General features: G+C 40.7%; 1 protein-coding gene across 2 annotated transcripts in view; it reads right to left on the reverse strand.

The window, feature by feature from the left end:
• Positions 1–18,720, reverse strand: part of LOC115085370 (kinesin-like protein KIF20A) — a 128,848-nt gene that overhangs the window by 10,065 nt on the left and 100,063 nt on the right. For both annotated transcript variants that reach the window (XM_029591304.1, XM_029591305.1), the window contains exons 15-17: positions 16,678–16,843; positions 1,369–1,474; positions 1,098–1,165 (exon numbers count right to left, since the gene is read on the reverse strand). In XM_029591304.1, the coding sequence (XP_029447164.1) occupies positions 1,098–1,165; positions 1,369–1,474; positions 16,678–16,843 (340 nt within the window). The remainder of the gene's footprint in view (positions 1–1,097; positions 1,166–1,368; positions 1,475–16,677; positions 16,844–18,720) is intronic.

An 18,720-nucleotide genomic window follows, 5' to 3' on the forward strand; every position in this document is an offset into this window, starting at 1 on the left:
AAGGGGTAATAGAGCATCCAAAACACGCGTCCAACCCCCCAGAAACGAATAGCGCCCACAACATGCAAATGCATGTTAATGGCCCTATCAGTTATTCCCACGCGATACAGAAAGTAAAATGTGCAGCCAAGCCGCACAGTTTACTTTCAGAAATTAGCGCCTACCCAAAGGTAGGCGTTAATTTCAGCCAGCACCGGGGAAGCGTACAGAAAAGCAGTAAAAACTGCTTTTCTGTACCACCCTCCGACTTAATATCATGGCGATATTAAGTCGGAGGCCCCAAAAGTTTAAAAAAAAAAAAAAAAAAAGTAAAAATGTTTTAAAAAATTAATTTAAAAAAATCGGCCCGCTGCCCAGAAGAGACGCTCAAATTTTGCCGGCATCCATTTTCCGAACCTGTGGATGTCAGCGAGTTTGAGAAAAGACGCCAGCAAAATTGAGCGTCGGCTGTCAAACCCGCTGACAGCCGCCGCTGTCAAAAAAGGAGGCACTAGGGACATGCTAGTGTCCCTAGCGCCTCCTTTTACCGTAGACCCTAATTTGCATAGGCCACCCTCCTGAAATCGCGCACCCAGGAGAGTGGCCTGTGCGCTCGCCAGCTCTCCCGCGCGTTTTTCTATATCGGCCTGAATGGTATAGGAGATGATAGAGGTAATTGTTTATAGCACTGCCCATCTAGTCATGTGAGGAGGGGGAAGGAGGTGCACTATAAATCAGAGAGATTACAACACCCTTACACATGAATCCTAGGCCAGTGCTGTACCACCAGACACCTGTTAGTGATTATAATAAAACATATTTGACTTTTAAATGTATGTTCCTCGGGAGATGTGGATTTTTCTTTAGCAGTATGCTAACACATTGCCAACCTCTGCTCTAACTCTTTGCAGTAGTAAAATAGTGCTGCAGGCCCTGTCCTACTGTGAAATGGAGAACAGACAGATCACAGCTCTGCTAAAATTTGAAATGGATGCTGCCAATAGTAACAGGGAGCCCTGAAAATAAAATCTTGTCTTGTTGAACGTAAGTAGTATTGTCTACTCTAATCAGATCTAATCTCATTTATTTACTAAAAAAAGTTATATAAATATATTTACCTCCTCTCTCTCTTCATACTGCTTCTGTATTTTTTCCATGGCATGATCTGTCTTCTGGTTTTTAAGCTCTATAATTTTAAAATGAAGTATTTAGTGTATTGGTAGAGAGCTGGGTGAAATGCGGAAGTAATGAATATTTGATGTTTCAAGCTACTGCATATTGTATGTTGTCAATTGTTCCATTTCTTAATAAAGAAGTTTTACCATAAAATGAAGTATTTAGGAAAGGCTTGAAACTCATGTAAACAAATACAATTTTTTTTAGACGTACCGATGCTCATCTCCTTTTCTGAAATGTGCAGATCTGACCTTGATTCATCAGATTGGTTTTGAGGGGTCAGTGCCATTTCCAGCTCCAATATCCTTTGGTCTCTCACCTGTATGAAAGCATAAAATACAGCGCCACAGTATATGTGTCCACAGGTGTATTATTTCTATTTATTATCATCATCTAATACATGGCTTTTTCCACATTCATTTTAAAATTTAATATTTTTAAAAATTGTTGTTAGTGTTAAAGTAAAAGCCTGGCTCTTCCACCAGGTCTTTAATGCCAAACCCTCATCTTCCTCCACTCTGAAACTTACCCCTTAGAAACAAACTGATTGCTAGAAACTACTTGGAACCTTATGAGTGCCTGAACCAGCTGTAAAACCTATTGTTTTACTGAGATGGTTTTTCTTCTTACCTAATTTAGTCCTGTTGATTTCTGTCAAGTGCGGCCCTTGCCCAAGACTCCTTCAGAGTAGAATTAAGCTGCTATACCCACACAGCTCTCTACTTTACCTTTCTAGTATGTTGTATCCTGCCTTGGGTGAATTTCTTATTAAAAAAGGCAAATAATAAATCCAAATAAATGTATACAAGCAGCATTTTATTCATGAATAAACTGTTCCGCTTACATCTCAAAGACTAAGAAGAAAAAATTCTGTTTACTATTTTCTCTCTCAACTGCATGCATATGCAGCTTTACTTATAACTTGATTAACAGACAGTTTCCTAAGATAGTTTTATCTATAAAGTTTGCTTTAAAAATGCTTTCACAATTCTCATCATCTTAGTAGCTAACCCCTAAATTAATCAAATCGCTATAAATAGAGAAAATAGCGCCTGTGATAAAAAAAAGAAAAAGGGGGGAATGGTTAGGGTAATTTTCCGGGTACCTCATCGCATAGCCGTTTTACCGCAACGCACATTAAATTTATCACACCTGCGATATTTTCAGAGAAGCTTTTATTGCATTTTGGGCAATTGCGAGAGAGAACTCGAGCAAGACTGCTCTTTATAAGGCACTGATATAAGTAGAACCTTATATCTTTGTAAGAGGGGCAACCAGTAACACGGGGTGAGGTTTTGGTGGTGGTGGGCGGTTTTACATGCACAGAAGTATGAACGGCACAGTACACATCAGTGAAGATTTTGTGATTTGGAGTGATAAATGGTAGACAAAGATGAGATTCAAGCTAGGTCGAGAGTACAGTGTACAAATCTCATCTTTGTCTACCATTTATCACTCCAAATCACAAAATCTTCACTGATGTGTACTGTGCCGTCATACCTCTGTGCATGTAAAACTGCCCCCTTAAAACCTTACCCAGAGGTCAGATTACCCCCTCCTTTCTGCAGCCAACTGATCTGAACACAGTCATGTTATTGTACCCACACCTTTGGACTATTGTGACACCATCTATATACGACTGCCTAAAATGACAAAATGAATAAACTACTGGTACTCTAAAACTTCCACCAGAACAATCCCCGGCACCCCCCACTGGCTTCTAACTGCTCTGTGTGTCAAAATTCTATCCATCATGCTCAACGTTCTGAAGAGCATTGATCCCACTTATCTTTCTGAGAATATCAGAGGGCATCATCCTAAAAAACAAAGAAAAAAAAAGGCTTAATCTTAAATTGTGCCCTAAGGCAGAGGACCAAGGATGGAGGATTTTGCCACTGGAAGTCAAAGAGCAGTAGGGGGAAGTCCTAGTTTCTGGGCATCTTCAGAATTTGATGCCCTAGGTACATACCTATGTTGCTTATGCCCAGGGGCGAATTCCCGATGACCACCGGCCTGGGGATTCACCACCCAGGCCGGCCCAGAGCGCGGTGGCAGGCCACGTGACTAGAGCGACCGGCCCACCGGGGGATGCCCGATCCCCGGATAGGCCAATCCGCCCCTGCCAATGCCTAAATCCAGCCCTGATCTACAATCAAGCCAAAAACCAACTGGCCATTCTGGCCCTCGAGAAACACCATTTGAAAGAAATCAAGGTCTAGAATCTTCAGAAGTTCTGCACTAGATTTGTGGAACTCATTTCTCCTCTATCTGCAAATAATGATTACTTGGACTTTCAGCACCAACTAAAAGCATGGCTCTTCAGCCAGATTTGAGCCAACTGAAAACATATGGGTAGATTTTAAAAGCCCTATACGTGAAAATCCAGCTGTTTATGCGAGTGGCTGGGCCTTGCGCTCACCGGGCAAATTTTCAGAGAGGCCCGGCCACACGCATAAACCCCGGTACGCGCATAACTGTCAGGCCTCTTCATAGGGACAGACCAGGACAATGCCATTGATCACTGTCCCGAATACTTGCATGCCGGACGTCAGCCGGCACGTGCAACTTACTTCAGCCTGGGGGCCTGAAGTAAGTTATAAAACAAAAAAAACAAAACAAAAAAATATATAAATATATATATACACACATATACATATAATACAAGGATACTCAAGAGTTAGAAAATTGAGATTTCATATAAGTTGTGAAAATTCAAGTAATGTCCGAATCTGATTTTACTTATCGCCAATCTTGATATAGGGATTGTAGAACTGAGCAGTTGTGTGGCTGGACAGACTAGGTAGGTTTATGATCTTTTTATGCTATGTTTATGTAGTATCCTAACTCCGTACACCACAAATTTGCACATATTTGTATTCTGGTTAATTACACTTGAACCGCTATGAAAAGACAGACCAGCCATAAATGGAATGAAGTCAAACTAAAACTTACATGACATTACAAAACCAGGAGGTTTTCCCAATTAACTTATTTGGTGTGTTATATGTAAGCCCCTGTACCTCTGGGGTCAACTTCCCAGCTTTGGGATCAAGTTTTAGGGAATGAGCTGGGAGCAGGATAACCTGCAGGGCCAGTACTAGGCTGAGGATACTTCACACAAACAAATCAATGTCCAGACACAGTTTGTGTTCCAAAATAATAGTTTTACTATAGAATCTTCAGAGAAAAAAACATGACAAAACTCAAGTAGATGCAGAAAAAAACAAAGTTCCAGAAAAGTTCACATCTCCTCTCACTTCTAACTCTTCCTCCTCCAATGCAGTTACTTCTTGCAGCAACATAATGTACCTTCTACTTTCTATCTTTTCTTTCCTCAGTAATTTCCAAAATTTATCCTTGTCCTCTTTTTCCATCAGCTATTAATCTAGTTACTCACTCACAGCCCAGGTTTGGACGCGCGTTTGATGCACTAGCTTTACCCTTATAATAGCGTGTCGAAAACGTGCTTCCAACCCCCCAAAACTAATAGCGCCCACAACATGCAAATGCATGTTGATGGCCCTATTAATTATTCCCGCATGATACAGAAAGTAAAATGTGCAGCCAAGCCGCACATTTTAATTTCTGCCGGCGCCGGGGAAGTGTACAGAAAAGCAAAAAAAAAAAAAAAAAAAAAAAAAGCTTTTCTGTACATCCTCCAACTTAATATCATAGCAATATTAAGTCAGAGGCCCCAAAAGTTAAAAAAAAAAATAAATTTAAAAGTCGGCCTGCAGGTCAGAAGACAGACGCTCTATTTTGCCGGCGTCCATTTTCCGAACCCGTGGTTGTCAGCGGGTTTGAGAACAGACGCCGGCAAAATTGAGCGTCTGCTGTCAAACTCGCTGACAGCCGCCGCTCCTGTCAAAAAGGAGGTGCTAGAGACACGCTAGTGTCCCTAGCGCCTTCTTTTACCGCAGGCCCTAATTTGCATATTTTATTTACAGGCTTTTCTATACCGATATTAGTGGGGACATCATATCAAGTTACAGCAAAACTATAGTGTGGAAATTACAATGAACAGGTATGGGGGAGGGATTACAAAGGAACAAGGGTAGCAATGAAGTAAAATAGAACAAACGCTTGGGGCTGCTTAGGGTAACATTGGGAGCCCATGGGCGTGAGCATCATAATGCAACAAGAATGCAACAAGAATGCACACCCTCCTGAATCGTGCGGGCGCTTGCCAGCTCTCCCGCGTGTTTTTCTGTATCGGCCTGTCAGTACTGTTCAGCTCAAGGAGTGATTCCCTCTGGGGCAGCAGACCACAGAGCCCTGTAACAAGCCACTGCTGGGAGCAGTTTGTCTTCCTGATCCAGGCAGATGGCCTGTGGCAGTTAAGCACAGGTTTTATTTATTTATTTTTAACTTCCAGGCTGTATTGCAAACCCTCAGTTTCTTTTTCTTGGGTCTCTGGACATTTTTTTTTTTTTTGGGGGGGGGGGGGGGTGTGGAAATCTCTACCCACTCCAGCTACTGCCCTTTCTGTAATCTTGGTGGGGGGAGGATCACAGCTCCAACCTTTGTCCTTCCAAATCCAAAGCTGCCCCAGAACCAGTAAAGTCAGGGCTATTACTTCTCCAGAGCCTCTATGGGCTGTACCCCATTGTCAGTCAAATAGGGCACGTAACACCCTCTGACCAAAAGATGACCTTATGGCCCTGGAATGCTCCAGTATAACTTTGTACTCTGCACACCCTGTGCACCTCTAGCAGATGTTACACTGCTTTAGGCTCTGCAGATCTTTCGTTAAGATTAAAAAAAACACTTACTATAAACCTCTTTTGAAGTAAAAAAAAATCCTATACACTTTATGGCATAGGGGCCCCATATACATATCCTTTTGACCTCATTTGTCATGACAGATGGTCTTCAAATTATGAAGCACAATATCCTAACCTCTGCAAAATGTGGGATGTTACATAACCACTTGTAATGACATCAAAACTGCAATTAGTTTTGACTTAACATTTAATATCCTGACTTTCGTGCATTGTTACAATCCTAATATTTTTCTAGCTAAAAACATACTAAATGTTACTGCAGAATTAGCACATCCCCATGCATCCAAATGTAGCTGATATAAATTAATCTCTCAGCTCACCAGGGCTAACTAAATCCCACAGCATAACTTTAGTTTCTTGGCTCTATTTCTTCCTATTCTAGCTTCGCCCATATGTTTTTAGGCTTGTATTTAATTTAGATTTTTTTCACTTTTTAAAATAAAAATATGAATGTAGCACATCCCCAGCTTAAAAATCTATATGTGATGTGGTGAGCAGGCAACTTACTGAATTCTCTTACTCTGGGGCCCGCCTGCTCATCTTCACCCATCAGCTACATTGACAGACACAGCAGCATATCCTTCTGGTCATGATCTGCTCGTGTGTATATGAACACATTTGTAATTTTAAAAAAGCAGAGCCATGGGCCAAGCCGGGGGTTGATGGTCAGGAGGAGGAGAGTCAATGAGATCGTGGAGGTGGTGTCTGCCCTCCCCCCTCCACATTGCAGGAGCGCGAGTGGCCTTGTCATTTTCCTGCTACCCTGGGCCTATAAGATCTGGCTGGTTACAGTGGGAAACCATTGGCAGGCTGCTGAAGCCACATGCCAAAAGGGGCCTCCTCCTTTTACCTGATTTTCCTTTGGATTGGGAATCCTAATAGGCAAAAAAAAAAGCGGCAAGTCCCCCAATTTTTCTCCAGCTTCTATTTGTGGTCAGATGGATCAGCATGTATACCAGCTGCCTGGTAATACCACTATGGACAGAGATAGGGAGTTGTCAAATTCAGGAGCCTGCTTAAGTCCATGTATGTCTTTACCCCTTCCACAGCCAGTTTTAGATGCTGCTACATCTGCTTTCACTAGAATCTCAGGAGAAGAGGGTACTCCTGGTGAACTAAGCGAGTCTAAGATTCAATTAGATGTGGATTCATCTTCTTTATCTCTGGACCTCGTGACTGAACTGAGTGCGATTCCAAATACATCTGCCATGGAAGGTTTTCCTGAACGAATACTGGAGTTTTGAGGGTACCCCTACCATCTACATTAGCCCTCACTTTTGATCCAGGGGATACTGAAGAGTCATCTAATATTACTATGACTGATATTTGGTGTGCAGTCTCTAAAGCTAAGACAAGGCATTAACCGCTACTGTGCAACCATTGAATAAAATTACTATGGAGACTAGATCCAAATTTCAGGAACGTGAACTTTGCTAGAATGCTATCGATACCTCATCTGTTAATCTGAATTCATAGTTTCCTTTCAAACGGCTGAGGGTGTTCATTTAAAGGATGGTGAATATCCACACAATTGGAAAATATTGAAAATGGCATGATCAGAAGAGTTTGTGTTTTCTTTCCAATGATTTGAATTGTTTATAAAATATATAACAGAGAGATTGTCTATTACTTCAGATAAGTGTCCTGCTCTGTCAATAATGTATTATCTTCCTAAAAGTAGAAGGGTGACATTTTCTCATGAGGGGGTAATGGATTCATTTTGTGTAGAAAGTCCTTCCCTCCCTGGATTCCTCGCATCTGCTATTGATAATACTCCTTTAAGAGCCACACTTCTAGTTACCTTTTCATTACAGCAGGACAAGGATCTGATTTTTTTTTTATAAAAATAAAAAGGTATCTTATTCTGTGGTCAAGAGATTTATGTATTTATGAATGTTTCTTGGCCTACAGAGTCTTGTAGGAAAATTTTTTCACATCAAAGTTTTTGCTATAGGTGCTAATTTTTTCCTTAAGTACCTGTGTAAATTCCTTGTGTCCCATCAGAAAAATATAGTTTTATATTTACTGACCCTCTACACCTGGAACCTTTAATGCAGCCTTTTGGTTGAGTAAGCATGTTTATATAGCCTCAATTATCAATTTTTATGTCATGTCATAAGCGACCCCCGTTTGAGTGTGCTATGAGGTAATAATTACTTTATATACCTGATATATTACCTTTTTTCTCTTTATACACTACATTCAGTGGCATAGCCAGAACTGATTTTTTTGGTGGGCAGAAGGTTAACATGAGTGGGCTGTAGGCATGCAGGTCTGAGACCTACTAGTTGTATTCTTATTGATAAATAATGCACCATACAATGGCTAAGGTAACTCCAATATTTAAAAAAAGGCTCCAGGGGCAATCCGGGTAACTATAGACCAGTGAGCCTGACTTCAGTGCCAGGAAAAATAGTGGAAACTATTCTCAAGATCAAAATCATAGAGCATATAGAAAGACATGATTTAATGGAACACAGTCAACATGGATTTACCCAAGGGAAGTCTTGCCTAACAAATCTGCTTCATTTTTTTGAAGGGGTTAATAAACATGTGGATAAAGGTGAACTGGTAGATGTAGTGTATTTGGATTTTCAGAAGGCATTTGACAAAGTCCCTCATGAGAGGCTTCTATGAAAACTAAAAAGTCATGGGATAGGAGGAGATGTCCTTTTGTGGATTACAAACTGGTTAAAAGACAGGAAACAGAGTAGGATTAAATGGTCAATTTTCTCAGTGGAAAAGGGTAAACAGTAGAGTGCCTCAGGGATCTGTACTTGGACCGGTGCTTTTCAATATATATATAAATGATCTGGAAAGGAATACAATGAGTGAGGTTATCAAATTTGCAGAGGATACAAAATTATTCAGAGTAGTTAAATCACAAGCAGACTGTGATACATTACAGGAGGACCTTGCAAGACTGGAAGATTGGGCATCCAAATGGCAGACGAAATTTAATGTGGACAAGTGCAAGGTGTTGCATATAGGGATGTTAGGTTGCATATTAGGAGCTACCACCCAGGAAAAAGATCTAGGCATCATAGTGGATAATACTTTAAAATCGTTGGCTCAGTGTCCTGCAGCAAAACAGAATGTTAGGAATTATTAGGAAGGGAATGGTTAATAGAACGGAAAATGTCATAATGCCTCTATATTGCTCCATGGTGAGACCGCACCTTGAATACTGTGTACAATTCTGGTCGCCGCATCTCAAAAAAAGATATAGTTGCGATGGAGAAGGTACAGAAAAGGGCAACCAAAATGATAAAGGGGATGGAACAGCTCCCCTATGAGGAAAGGCTGAAGAGGTTGGGGCTGTTCAGCTTGGAGAAGAGACGGCTGAAGGGGATAAGATAAAAGTCTTGAACAAGTAGATGTGACTTATTTACACTTTCGAATAATAGGACTTCGGGGCATTCCATGAAGTTAGCAAGTAGCACATTTAAGACTAATCTGAGAAAATTCTTTCACTCAACGCACAATAAAGCTCTGGAATTTGTTGCCAGAGGATGAGGTTAGTGCAGCTGAGTTCAAAAAAGGTTTGGATAAGTTCTTGGAGAAGTCCATTAATAGCTATTAATCAAGTTGACTTAGGGAATAGCCACTGCTATTAATTGCATCAGTAGCATGGGGTCTTCTTAGTGTCTGGGTAATTGCCAGGTTCTTGTGGCCTGGTTTGGCCTCTGTTGGAAACAGGATGCTGGGCTTGATGGACCCTTGGTCTGACCCAGCATGGCAATTTCTTATGTTCTTAAAATGGCTAAGTATGCAACAGGTCTAGGGTTTTGGAGGCAGTTTTACATACCCAGTACACATCACTGAAGATTTGACGTGATTCTGAGTGAGGAAAGTCACACAAAGATGAGATTTCTACAATGTTCTCTTGCCCTAATCTCATCTGTGTGTTCTTCTAAGCTTTTTGATTTTTAATCATAAGAACTTCATAATTGCTAAAAAGTATTGTATAATATTTCTGCTTCAGTTTTGTGCTTTGCATTTGCTAGACAGATGCTTTAGGCTAAATAGGAAATGCTGTATTAAAAAAAAACTGGGCTATAGGAACTGTGTTGAGAATCAACAAGGTCATGCTGCCAATGTAACTAGTTGCAGGCCCATTTGCATATAAAGCAAGGATGAATTTACATGCAGAATGAAAACTAATCTAAATACAGCCATTCAGATTGTTTATAGTAGAAAGCCAATCGTAGAAATTTTGACAATTGTGTAACCTAGTTTAGGGGTGGAAAGAAATGAGTGTAAAATCCTAACACACATATCAGTGAAATTTCAGAGAATTTTAACATAAGAACATGCCATACTGGGTCAGACCAAGGGTCCATCAAGCCCAGCATCGTTTCCAACAGTGGCCAATTTAGGCCATAAGAACCTGGCAAGTACCCAAAAACTAAGTTTATTTCATGTTACCATTCCTAGTAATAACAGTGGCTATTTTCTAACGGGCCGATACAGTAAAAAACGCGGGAGAGCGGGCGAGCGCCTGCTCTCCTGTGCGCGCGATACAGTAAGTTAATTTATTTAAATTAGGCCCGGCGGTAAAAAGAGGCGCTAGGGACACTAGCGCCTCTTTTTGGACAGGAGCAGCGGCTGTCAGCGGGTTTGACAGCAGACGCTCAATTTTGCTGGCATCTGTTCTTGAGCCTGCTGACAGCCAGGGGCTCGGAAACTGGACGCCGGCAAAATTGAGCATCCGGATTTCGGGCCGAAAACCGGATGCTCAATTTTGCCGGCGTCCAGTTTGAGCCCTGGCTGTCAGCGGGCTCAAGAACAGACGCCAGCATATAGAAACATAGAAATGACGGCAGAAGAAGACCAAATGGCCCATCTAGTCTGCCCAGCAAGCTTCACACATTTTCTCTCTCATACTTATCTGTTTCTCTTAGCTCTTGGTTCTGTTTCCCTTCCTCCCCCACCTTTAATGTAGATAGCAGTGATGGAGCTGCATCCAAGTGAAATATCTAGCTTGATTAGTTAGGGGTAGTAGCTGCCGCAATAAGCAAGCTACACCCATGCTTATTTGTTATACCCAGACTATGTTATACAGCCCTTATTGGTTGTTTTTCTTCTCCCCTGCCGTTGAAGCAGAGAGCTATGCTGGATATGCGTGAAGTATCAGTCTTCTCCCATGCTGTTGAAGCAGAGAGCCATGCTGGATATGCATCGAAAGTGAAGTATCAGGCACATTTGGTTTGGGGTAGTAACCGCCGTAACAAGCCAGCTACTCCCCGCTTTGTGAGTGCCGAACCCTCTTTTCTTCTCCCCTGCCGTTGAAGCAGAGAACTATGCTGTATATGCATTGAAAGTGAAGTATCAGGCTTATTTATTTTATTTAACAGTTTTTTATACCGACCTTCATAGTAAATTTACCATATCAGATCGGTTTACAGTTTAACAAGGGAAAAAAACTAGAGTAACAGATTCACGTAAACGAAAGATAACAATAAGTAGGAATAAGTCAAAGTTACAATCAACAGGGGGAGAGAACTTGGATGCTTGTAACAAGCTGGAAAGAAGATAGGCCGGTAAAAAATTTTACCATAGAGTGTACAAGTTAAAAACTTAAGGACGGTGCTTTAACCTATTTGATTTGGGGTAGTAACCGCCGTAACAAGCCAGCTACTTCCCTCTTTGTGAGTGTGAATCCTTTTTTCCACATTTCCTCTTGTTTTTGAAGCTTAGAGCGATGTTTGAGTCACAGTAAGCATGTGTATGTTTATTTAATAAGGGTATTGTCTCCAGGCAGTAGCTATCATACTGGCGAGTCACCCACTCTTCATTGGCGGCCTCTTGACTTTATGGATCCACAGTGTTTATCCCACGCCCCTTTGAAGTCCTTCACAGTTCTGGTCTTCACCACATCCTCCAGAAGGGCATTCCAGGCATCCACCACCCTCTCCGAGAAGAAATACTTCCTGACATTGGTTCTGAATCTTCCTCCCTGGAGCTTCAAATCGTGACCCCTGGTTCTGCTGATGTTTTTCCTATGGAAAAGGTTTGTCGTTGTCTTTGGATCATTAACACCTTTCAAGTATCTGAAAGTCTGTATCATGTCACCTCTGCTCCTCCTTTCCTCCAGGGTGTACATATTTAGATTCTTCAATCTCTCCTCGTACGTCATCCGATGAAGATCCTCCACCTTCCTGGTCGCCCTTCTCTGTACCGCCTCCATCTTATCTTTGTCTTTGAAGATACAGTCTCCAGAACTGAACACAGTACTCCAGGTGAGGCCTCACCAAGGACCTGTACAAGGGAATAATCACTTCCCTTTTCTTACTCGATATTCCTCTCTCTATGCAGCCCAGCATTCTTCTGGCTTTAGCTATCGCCTTGTCGCAATGTTTTGCCGACTTCAGATCATTAGACACTATCACCCCAAGGTCCCTCTCTTGCTCCGTGCACAACAGCCTTTCCCCCCCCCCATCGAATACAGTTCATTCGGATTTCCACTCCCCATATGCATGACTTTGCACTTCTTGGCACTGAATTTCAGCTGCCATATCTTCGACCACTCTTCCAGTTTCCTTAGATCCCGTCTCATTCTCTCCACTCCTTCCGGCGTGTCCACTCTGTTGCAGATCTTAGTGTCATCCGCAAAAAGACAAACCTTACCTTCTATCCCGTCCGCAATATCGCTCACAAAATGATATTAAGTCTGAGGGTGCACAGAAAAGCAGTTTTTACTGCTTTTCTGTGCACTTTTCCAGTGCCGGAAGAAATTAGCGCCGACCCAAAGGTCGGCGCTAATTTCTGAAAGTAAAATGTGCGGCTTGGCTGCACATTTTTCTTTCTGAATCGCGCACGCATACCTAATAGGGCCCTCAACATGCATTTGAATGTTGAGGGCCCTATTAGATGCCGCGGGTTGGACGCGCGTTTTCTTCCCCTTACTGAATAAGGGGTAAGGGAAAACGCGCGTCCAATTGCAGGCTAACAGTCTGAGTGCACTGTACTGTATCAGCCTGTAAGTCAACTTAATTAATAGCAGGTAATGACTTCTCCAAGAACTTATCAAATCCTTTTTTTAAACACAGCTATACTAACTTCAGCTATAGTGGTGCTTTGCATAGCACTCTGCCAGTCTCTCACTCTATAATTCATCATATGATTTTGTAGCATTTAAGAAAGAAGCTTTTCTCCACGGCTCTAAGCGTCTATTTCAGTGAACCACATCAGACCTCTGTTGCACCTTCCACAAGAATGACCTGTGTGTTACTTCAGTAATCTGGTCGGAATAAGGTATGTGCTAGCATCAGACAGTGGAGTGCCTGGGATCTGTATTGGGACCCTTACTGTTCAATATATTTATAAATGATCTGGAAAGAAATACGACGAGTGAGATAATCAAATTTGCAGATGACACAAAATTGTGCAGAGTAGTTAAATCACAAGCAGATTGTGATAAATTGCAGGAAGACCTTGTGAGACTGGAAAATTGGGCATCCAAATGGCAGATGAAATTTAATGTGGATAAGTGCAAGGTGATGCATATAGGGAAAAATAACCCATGCTATAATTACACGATGTTGGGTTCCATATTAGGTGCTACAACCCAAGAAAGAGATCTAGGTGTCATAGTGGATAACACATTGAAATCGTCGGTTCAGTGTGCTGCGGCAGTCAAAAAAGCAAACAGAATGTTGGGAATTATTAGAAAAGGAATGATGAATAAAACGGAAAATGTCATAATGCCTCTGTATCGCTCCATGGTGAGACCGCACCTTGAATACTGTGTACAATTCTGGTCGCCGCATCTCAAAAAAGATATAATTGCGATGGAGAAGGTACAGAGAAGGGCTACCAAAATGATAAGGGGAATGGAACAACTCCCCTATGAGGAAAGACTAAAGAGGTTAGGACTTTTCAGCTTGGAGAAGAGACGACTGAGGGGGGATATGATAGAGGTGTTTAAAATCATGAGAGGTCTAGAACGGGTAGATGTGAATCGGTTATTTACTCTTTCGGATAGTAGAAGGACTAGGGGACACTCCATGAAGTTAGCATGGGGCACATTTAAAACTAATCGGAGAAAGTTCTTTTTTACTCAACGCACAATTAAACTCTGGAATTTGTTGCCAGAGAATGTGGTTCGTGCAGTTAGTATAGCTGTGTTTAAAAAAGGATTGGATAAGTTCTTGGAGGAGAAGTCCATTACCTGCTATTAAGTTCACTTAGAGAATAGCCACTGCCATTAGCAATGGTTACATGGAATAGACTTAGTTTTTGGGTACTTGTCAGGTTCTTATGGCCTGGATTGGCCACTGTTGGAAACAGGATGCTGGGCTTGATGGACCCTTGGTCTGACCCAGTATGGCATTTTCTTATGTTCTTACACTGGCAGGTTTAAACCCTACAATTTTTATTTATTTATTTATTTATTTTTTAAAGAGCTACCACATTTTGCTTTTCAAAGGCGTAAGAGCTTAAGGTACCTATTAACATCGTCAAATCTGTGATGTCACCCCTGCAGACCCACCCACCCCCTCCCCATAGTAAAGGACACTTTCCATGTGGCCAGTGTGCTGCCTGGCCCTTGTCAGAGTCCATCACATTTTTGCCACATCCATACAGTGGCAAATGTTACATTCTCAAACAAACACTCAGAAAATGCCAGAAGAACAGCAGTCAGTCAATGTAATTACCTGTCCTTGCACCTTCACTTAGGTAGGCAAAAGTACCCAGAAGATCAAAACTAGAATTTAGCACTGCTCCTGTTTGGGCCTGTCAAAGAGCAAAGCACCCCTGGTTTCTCATTGTCTAGAGAAACAGCATACCATTTCTGAACAGATTTTGTCACTGAAGCTGATGATCCACAATCCTACAAGAGAGGGGGGGGGGGGGGGGGATTTATTTATTTTTTACTCCACTGATAAGACGTTCATTTTGGATCTTTGAATTAAGGACCCTCTCACTCTCCAAGGGTTAAAGAAATCGAATGCTCTGCTTTTATGTAAACATATTTTTCTCGCTCTGACTGGCAACTTCTGTTATTTTTTGCTTTCTGTATCTTTCTCCTGATAGAAAACCACGCCAAAAGGAGCCTATGTTTTAAATATTACCTTTGGCATTTCTCTTTTGTCAGTCATTTTGAACTATTGTCATGTCGATTTAAATATATGTCATCTTCACTGGTTGGTGTTATACTCTTGTATGATCTGTATCTAATTTTGAGTATCTGTTTATTCTAGATTGTATACCATGAACTTCATGTAAAAAAATAGTCCCCTCCGATGCAGCTTCCTGCGAAACACAGATCATGTTGGGGGACTGACTCTGCATCTTGAATTGGACTATAAAACTTTATTCTAAGTCTTGACGACTGCCTTCTCCAAATTTTATAGAATTAAAAATCTTAATGAACTTTGTAGGCACAATTACCTTAACGATGTAGATCCATAGACCGCTTTACTGCTAACACGCCCTGCTGTGTTTGAAACTCATTTGATTGCCATAAGAGAAATGTGAGGGAATAAAATGAATCTCACAAATCTGTTGAAGAAAGCAGCCCCTTTCTCCCACAGCAAGATCTGCAGTCATCCCTATTGCTGCTGTAGTCAGCTGCTCTTCCTAGTGGCAGCAGAAGCAAATTCTTCTTTTCATAGGTTGCCTAACAATTGTATCTGATGGCAGACCTCTGTGAAGCATAAGTTACTGGACAAACAGAGGCTGATCAGATCAGAGTCCTGTTGACTAGTGAATAGTCTCACAGGACTTTGCTCTGTAGCCCAAGTGCACAGGCAGCTTGTGCTTCACAGGATAGCAACACTAAAGACGCAGTTGCTAGTATAAAGGTAATGTTTCTTCTAATTTCTTCTACAGTAGAGGAAAAAGTGAAGGAATTGAAGAGCTACCACATATGTTCTTGAAGAACCATATGCAGCTTGGGAGCCAGAAGGTTGAAGACCCCTGGGGTAGAAGGTACCTGTAGTTGTGCTAGTTTGTCTATTTGCTAATTTCCAAAAAAAGGGAGCCACTCGCCAAGCATGGAAAGAGGAACTGCTATAGCTAAAACATCACCTTCTGCACATAGGGAGACCAGTTATAATAATCTAGGACATTCCCATTCAAAATAAAATTCTATGCAAGAAAACTGAACATTGTAGTAAACACCACCACAAGAATGGCATTGCTAACAGAAGTATCTCAGTGCCAAGTGATTATTATGTACAACATAAATAGAAAAAAGAACACATATCAAAGGATGCAGAGACCAAGAAAATTTGATAGAAAGATACACGAATGGTCCTAGCCGCATTGAACACCACTAGTCTGATTAAACTTCCAAGCACACCTTCACATATTACACCCTATGAACTTCAGAAAGCAGCTCTTTTTGGCACAATGTATTAAAACGAGCATTAACAGTAAATTTGAGAGGTGGAGACAGTGTCCATATATCCTGGCTTACAAGTAAGCTTCATTCTGCACAAAACTAACCCATCTGGAGAAACTACCCTATGAGGGATCAACTTGTTGACCATACAAGGAGTTCAAGCAAAGGGTATCAAAAATGAAAGCAGCAGACTGTTGGCATGATAAGAGACTTAGCCAAGGCAAATGATCAACAGTTGTGATTTGATTTCAGTCATGAGAGATTAATCCTACCAACTGCTGATCATTTTACAGTAGTTACTAAAGAACTCAGTCTCATTGCATCTGCCCAGCAGTAATAAATTCTGTAACTGAAGATATATGTATTTTCCACTGTGTTTCTAATTACCTTAACCTTTTCTTGCTCAGCTAAGAATTCTTCTACTGGCACATAATTATCTTCAATGTCTTCCATGGCACAATGGTATGCATGTTGCTTAATGGCATTCCTGTACATTTCAAATCTTTTTTCTAACAGTTGCTCACATTTTTCTCTCTCTTCTTCACAGAGTTTACTATAAAACAAACATAGGTCATTTAGTACATTACTAAATATCATTTAGGACATGTAGGTCATTTAGAAATGATTAATCACTGCGGATGCTAGCTGAACCGACTTAAATTCTTTATATAGCCTTGAAAAATAAATGTATACTTCAACAGTTAGGTTTCCATTCTTAACATCTGAGTAGTGGTAATGCTGTATTTGTTAACCCTCTTAGATTCACCATGTGATACAATAGATCATGTCATTTTGCTTAATTGTCTATCTAGCTTGGGGATTGGTAGAATAGTGTCACAATGGCTTGCCTCCTTTTTTAAAATGCAGAAAAAGCAGGAGGGTGGGGCAGGGGAGATTTGCCTCAGACTCAGTGAGTTGAGGAATCCAAGGCTTCATTATCTCTCCTACACTATTCAATTTGTGTGTGTGCTCTCCTTGGGAAAAAATTCAGAGTTTCAAAATCTGCTACAATTGTATGTCTTGCTGGGGAGCGCAAACAGAGGCACTGTAAAATCTGATGAATTGTTTCTAAGTGCTATAAAACAGGGGTGGGTCTTTACCTGTTGATGCCATGTGATTATTAGAAAGGTAATGAAGGTATTATGCCAGTAGTGTCTAGTAAGATGGCATATCTATTATATTTCTATACTGCGAAATGATTTTTTTTTTAAATCCATGTCTGATTTAAAAACTTATCTTTTGTAATTGTTCCTTTCATTTTTCCCTAATCATAGGCACTTTTTTTTGAAAATTAAATGCTGTTGCAGTAGATTTCTTCAGTGCCTTCCCCTCCAGTTATTAAGTCAAATTTGAACATGTTGTGATTCACTATTGTCTAGTAGTGGCTCAGTACCTCTCACACAAAATTCTGTGTTCCACTAAGAACAGTAAGGACTAGGTCTAAAATAAATAGTTCTCCCTCTTGTTGGTTCTTGTACTAGTTGCTCCGTGAAGGAACCTGGCAGTCTGTCAAGAGCTGCTGGCCGAGGAAAGTCAAAGAACTGGAGTGCCAATACAGCCAGCTTTCACAGAGAACAGTCTTGCTGCCCAAACAATTTATAATTCATTTGCAGACAATCTATAAAAAAGTGTACCGATACCAGAGAGGGGCAAAACAGATCATAATTCATTGGGAGCACAAATGTTTCTCAACTGTTGAGGATCAATGTTAGACTGGAGGAAAGGCATCATGGTAGCCTTGATCCAGAAGAGAGCTACAAGTCTCATGAGAATATACTTGTTGGTCTCAAACCTACAAGGAGAGCATGCTACTATACTGTCAAAAGAGTAAAATATAATCTTGAACTCAAAACACTTCAGGTAAATTTCAGAACCTTTAATGCAGAAAAAGCTGCAATGCAAAGTCCTGCCAAAAATAGCAAAAGCTTTAAGTGAAATAACAGTTTAAAAGGGATATGGCTAGTGAGGAACTCACAAAAACAGTTTTGTATAAGTTAGTGTATGGCTTTACCTATCAAAAAAAAGTTATTCAAATGTCAAAACATATCAAGATAACTAAATACAAAAATCATATGCATTAAACCACAAAAGACAAAACATTGAAGACTCACAAAGCAAACACATGAAAGATCACTTACACTAACTGAATGAAGGTCAAAAAAATATAAACATACAAACAAAAATATGTATACACACTGAAGAATGACATCTATAAAAAAAAATTCAAAAAAGTTAGAAAGGGGGAGGGAAAAAAAGCCTTTTTTTTCAGAAAGAGTACTCAATCTAAAGCTGAATAATAAATCTTCATTACTACTACTCCATCAGTCCTCCAGAAGACTATAGATATTAAGACAATACTGGTAGAAGACAGGAATCAATTCTTCAAGGTAACCCAACATGTTTCGCTAGGACTGTCAATCAAGTTGTCCA

This window comes from Rhinatrema bivittatum, chromosome 2 (assembly GCF_901001135.1).
Source record: "Rhinatrema bivittatum chromosome 2, aRhiBiv1.1, whole genome shotgun sequence".
NCBI lineage: Eukaryota > Metazoa > Chordata > Amphibia > Gymnophiona > Rhinatrematidae > Rhinatrema > Rhinatrema bivittatum.